The 5,820-nt window shown below is 47.5% G+C and overlaps 1 protein-coding gene across 1 annotated transcript; it reads right to left on the reverse strand.

Annotated features, from left to right (window-relative positions):
- Nucleotides 1-4,123: 4,123 nt before the first annotated feature.
- LOC116241347 (olfactory receptor 14C36-like) lies at nt 4,124-5,098 on the reverse strand. Its single transcript, XM_031611940.2, has one exon. It carries the CDS (start codon nt 5,096-5,098, stop codon nt 4,124-4,126), a length of 975 nt encoding a protein of 324 aa, XP_031467800.2.
- Between the last annotated feature and the right edge of the window lie 722 nt (nt 5,099-5,820).

Consider the following 5,820-nt stretch of genomic DNA (forward strand, 5'->3'; position numbering starts at 1 on the left):
GCGTCACCTGATGAAGGAAGTGCACAATAAGGCTATAGTTTGGAACATGCAGTCTCCAAAAGCCCACTACACCCAGAAAAGACTGTGTCTCTCTCTTGCTAGTGGGTGGAGACATAGCAGTGATGTTGGTCACATCTGCTGGAATGTGATGACGCCCATCTTGCCACTTTATACCTAGGAACTGAATCTCCTGGGCAGGTCCATTCACTTTGCTTCGCTTAATAGCAAAACCAGCTTGCAGAAGAATTTGGATTATTTGCTCTCCTTTTGTGAAGATGACTTCTGCTGCACCTCCCCACACAACAGTATCACAAATGTAATGCAGGGATCCTTGAAATGCCCACCTCACTCTTTACTCCAAGTTCTCTCACACATTACTCTGAGTTTATTCACATTTTGTGTGTGTGTGTGTTTTACTCACACTTTCCTCAGCGTTTACTGAAACATTTCTTCAAGTTTACTCACACTTCACTCTGGGTTTACTCAAACTTTTCTCCGATTTTTACTGACACCCTGCTCCGGGTGTACTCACGCTCTACTCCTGGTCTACCCACACTTTGCTCCTGGTCTTTCTCACACTTCAAGTTTATTCACACTTTAGTCCAGCTTTATTCACGCTTCTCTACGTGCTTTACCCATACTTCACTCTGGTTTTTACACACACATTTCTTTAGATTTGCTCTCAATTCACATCCAGTTTTCTCTTCCGTCCTCCCCATGGGCAAAGAACCCAGAGTTCTGTGGTGGCACCAACTTTTCTGCCACTTATTCAAAGCCTGCCATTTCCTAGACTGCTCTGCATCCCTCACCACCCCAGAAGAAGGAGAGAGAAAAATACCACTTGTGAAGCCACTCCTTCAGCCATTCGCCCTAACCCCTGAAATCCTTTTGCATAGGTCGCAGGCTTCCCTGAACAATTTCATCACTGCTTACCTGAACTATCAAGAATGGGTAGTAATCAGAGGAGCGAACCAGACCTGGGACTTTTCTGGTGATGCTGGTGGTGCAGGGAGGCCCCAGGGAGGCCACGCACTCTGGGAGAGGTGGAAGGGCCGAGAGCTAGTAGATGGGTTTAACAAATGGATCACAACAGCAATGATCTGAGGAGGAATGGTAATTTACTAAATCCTACTGAACCAAAGTGTGCCCAAAGTGTGAGTCCCCACGATAGTACAAGGGAAGCACATGCCCTTCTCTGCTGCAAACTGAGTGGGGCCTGAGGGAGAGCCACTGTGGTGCAGTCTGGATCTCCACCTATCTTCCTCTTCACACCATGCGCTCCAGGGAATTCTGCCCCTCCCCTCCCATCAGAATGCTCAAAATGCCCATAAAAGGCAGCAAGTGGAACCAGAACGCTAACTCTTTAACTCCCACTGCTTCACATGATGTTTTGGTGTGGAATACTGACATAAAAAAAATCACAACACCACAACAGCCAGGACCTCACCACCCTCTCTCTGAAAAGATCCTCCCAGTCTCTAATCTAAATCTCAACTCTTGTAATTTAAAACATTTGTACCTTGTGATATCTGCCCTTGTTAAAAGTTGATTTCCCTCTTCTTTCTGAGCTCTCTGTGAGTACTGGAAGGCTGCAATGTGTTCTCCTCCAGGCTGTTTCTTCTCCCATCTCCCTCAGCCTGTCTTTCCAGGAGAGGTCCTCCAGCCCTCTGATCACCCTCGTGGCTTTCCTCTGGACCTTCTCTAAAAGCTTTACATCATGCTCCAGATGGGGCCTTCTGAGGGCTGAGTAGAGAAGGACAGTGCCCTCCCTTGCTCTGATGACCACCTCTCTGTTGATGCAGCCCAGGGTGCAGTTGGCCTCTCAGGCTGCAAGCACACACTGCTGGCTCCTGTTAAGGTTTTCATCTACCATCTTGAAGTCCTTCCCCTCAGGGCTGCTCTCTAGGAATTCAACCCTCATGCCTGGGATTGTCCCGACACAAGTGCAAAAACTGGCATTTGATCTTGTTGAACCTCATGCTGTTTCTTTGGGCCCACTTTTCAAGCCTGGCCAGGTCCCTCTGGATGGCACCCCTTCATTCTGTCATGCCAACTGCACCACACAGCTTGGTGACATCAGCACACTTGCTGAGGGTGCTCTCTGTCTCACCATCCATGCCTCTGATAGACGTTGAACAGCTCTGGTCCCAAGGCTGACCCCTGTGGACATAACTTGTGATCAGCCTCCACCCGGTGGAGCCGATTTCCCAGAGAGCCATTTACCACAGTCCTTTGGCTGCGACCTTCCAACCAATTTCTTATCCAATGAACAGTCTGCCCTTCAAATCCATCTCACACATCTCTCCACAGAGATAAGGAAGTGATGTGGGACCATGCCAAAGGACTTCCAAAAGTGCAGGGAGATTTCTGTACCACCCTGTGTAACTGATGTACTGACAAAGCATCCACATTATCATTCTGACCATAAAGAACCAGGACATGTATTGAACTGTGGGGAAAATACTGATTTCTCATTTAGATCCTTGTAATATTGAGCTAAAGAAAGCATTGTAGATCCTAGGACTAAGGCTGTGTTATAGTAAAACACATCTTTTTGCAGCACACACGAAGAAATTGTTTATTAGATTGATTCTTTGCTTACAAGTGGCACCTGGTAGATAAGTGTGTTTCTGTAACTTAGCAACCTTCCCTTCAGTACCCAGAGAGCTGTTATTGGAATGGTCTGGAGTTCAGCAAAGGAATCATTACCAGAGCTGCAGTGACACAACAGACTGGGTCTGACAACAAGAACAGAAATAACAACTTGTACACAGGGGTAATTGGGGAAGTTATTATTAAATATTAGGGAAAAAAAGTCAGGACAGGAGACAATAAAGATTAAATAGAAACATGGCATATCACTTTGATTAGAGTAAATAGGTAAGGAAGAAGAGGATGTGAAATCCTAACTAACAGTGAGCAGATGTATGTGTTGGAAATAATTTATATTATATAGAATAACAGTAAAATGTGTTGTGGGTTAGGTGCAGTTTCAAACAATATATTAACGTGAAAGGGACGCAGAATTCAATAGCTGATCCCAAGTGTGCAGAAAAAAACAAACAAACAACAACAACAAAAAACCCTGCATTGATATGTAGCCATTGACACACACAGTTTGTTGTCTTTGGGTTTTAAGCAAAGAAAGAATAAAACGCTTTGTGCCTCAACCCAGGAATTGCTGAGATGTGTTCTCTCCCCTGTCCTGTAGAGGGGCAGTGACAGAGCAGCACAGGGGGCACCTGGGAGCCAGGCAAGGTGAGCACAGCGCAGCTGGGCGCTGAGTTCCAGGCTGATTTTGGGGTCCCAGCCCCGCAGCATGAGGCTCCGTGTGCCTTCCCCTCTGCAGGACAGCCCGGCCCCACCGCCCCACAGGCAGCCCCTGGCAGCTCAGTGCAGGCACTGTGTGGGGCAGCATGCGTGCAGTGGTACAGAGATGGGCCCCCAGCACAGCCCCTGACACCACATGTCCTCCTTCTCACAGCACCTACTTCCTCCCCTTTAGTTCATCTTCCTCTTCATCACGGTGCACCCTGGCTCACCTTTTAGCTCTTTCCCCCCAGTTTGGGGGCCTGTTTTGCCACAATCAACAACTTTCTATCTTGGTCTGGTGTAAGTGCAACAGGTATATCAAACCCAAGAACAAGTCCTTGCACCTGGTGGAGGCAAAAAAGTGATTTCAGAGCTTCTGTGAAACAGGATCATTGATAAAAACAGGGCTGTTCACACACCAGTCAAAGCTAAACACAGAAGTTTTACGACGAGCACACTCTGATTCCTTCTGCTAAAGTAATATATTGTTCAACCGGCTAATACATTGATCCCATTTGCTAATCAAGCCTATATCAGCTCCACGGTGCCTGCTGGCATCTCATTTGCCTGCAGACGCAGAGGTGGAACATGGAGGCTGTGAGAAAGTCAGCACTGAGCCAGAGTTCCTATGGGCTCCAGGAGAAAGAGAGCACGGTGATGCCTCAGTACAAGTAGAAGGAAGCCAAACATATGTGTAGGACCATGATAACCACTAATGATAACTACACACACACACATATATATGAACAGCAAAGAAAAAAGAAGTGATAAACATAAATAAAAATTATAATCAGTAAGGAACGTAAGTATGTTATTGTACAAACTGAGTCACTGGTTGAGACATGTGAAGTTTATGCCTGCTGAAATGTGACCAGGACATCATTTTCCTCACTGCATCCTTGAGCTCCTGGTTCCTCATGCTGTAAATGAGGGGGTTCACTGCTGGAGGCACCACCGAGTACAGAAATGACACCACCAGGTCCAGGGATGGGGAGGAGATGGAGGGGAGCTTCAGGTAGGCAGCCAGGCCAGTGCTGACAAAGAGGGAGACCACGGCCAGGTGAGGGAGGCATGTGGAGAAGGCTTTGTGCCGTCCCTGCTCAGAGGGCATCCTCAGCACGGCCCTGAAGATCTGCACATAGGAGAAAAGAATGAAAACAAAACACCCAGATGCTAAAGAGGCACTGATCACAAGAAGCCAAATTTCTTTGAGGTAGGAATGTAAGCAGGAGAGCTTGAGGATGTGGGGGATTTCACAGAAGAACTGGTCCACTGCATTGCCTTGGCAAAAAGGCAGAGAAAATGTGCTGGCAGTGTGCAGCAGAGCATTGAGAACCCCAGCGCCCCAGGCAGCTGCTGCCATGGTGGCACAAGCTCTGCTGTCCATCAAGGTCCCGTAGTGCAGGGGCTTGCAGATGGCAACGTAGCGGTCATAGGACATGATGGTGAGAATGCAATACTCTGCTGATAAGAAAAAGAAAACGAAAAAGACCTGTGCAGCACATCCTGTGTAAGAGATGTGCCTGGTGTCGCAGAGGGCATTGGCCATGGCTTTGGGGAGAGTGGTGGAGATGCAGCCCAGGTCGAGGAGGGCGAGGTTGAGGAGGAAGAAGTACATGGGGGTGTGCAGGCGGTGGTGGCAGGCTACGGCTGTGCTGATGAGGCCGTTGCCCAGGAGGGCAGCCAGGTAGATGCCCAGCAAGAGCCAGAAGTGCAGGAGCTGCAGCTGCCGCGTGTCTGCCAACGCCAGCAGGAGGAACTCGCTGATGGAGCTGCTGTTGGGCATCTGCAGTTCCTGGGCATGGAGTCCTGTGCAGAGTGCAGAAAATAATGTCAAAATCATTCTCAGAGGCACTCCTTCTGCTATATATATATATATTTTTTTCTTTCTCTCTGCACAATGTTCAATTAACTCCATAACTTCAATTTAATTTCATGAAGTTTAGCATTCCATAAGCAGAAGACGAGTATGCAGCTTATATATTTTTCTCATTTTTTAATCTTATCCCATCTCCCTGGATATTTTCATCTCTTTCCCTGTCTTTAACCCAACTGCTTTTAAAGCACCCAGTCCCATCCTATGTGCCATTACATTTCTGTTAGAGAAAGCTGCCCGACTGCAGGTTAATTTCATTATTCATGTCTGGAGAATACGACAGTATTGTAATTTTGTTCTATCCTTCAAGAGAGGAGAGGCTGAATGCACATTGTGTGACTGTTCACAGAATGAGTGAGAATAGTGTGAATCAGGAGTCTCAGAGATGTGTTCTAAGTGAACAGCCCCATCTAGATTTCTGCCTCCAGTCCTTTCCCTTCCCCTGCCTTGTCTCTCCTCTTGCACAGCGTCCTTAGAAACATTCTGGCATGCAGTGAATCTGTGAGTCCCCTGCCCCAGGCAGAAGCTGTGGCAGCTGAAGGCCCCTGCCCTGAGGGGGGAAGCCCTCATATGGAACAAGTCATTTTCATAATAAAGAAACACAGACTCTCTGCATCCCGATCTGCAATGGG

The sequence above is a fragment of the Phasianus colchicus genome, chromosome 29 (genome assembly GCF_987193195.1).
Source record: "Phasianus colchicus chromosome 29, bPhaCol1.hap1.1, whole genome shotgun sequence".
In the NCBI taxonomy this organism is placed as follows: domain Eukaryota; kingdom Metazoa; phylum Chordata; class Aves; order Galliformes; family Phasianidae; genus Phasianus; species Phasianus colchicus.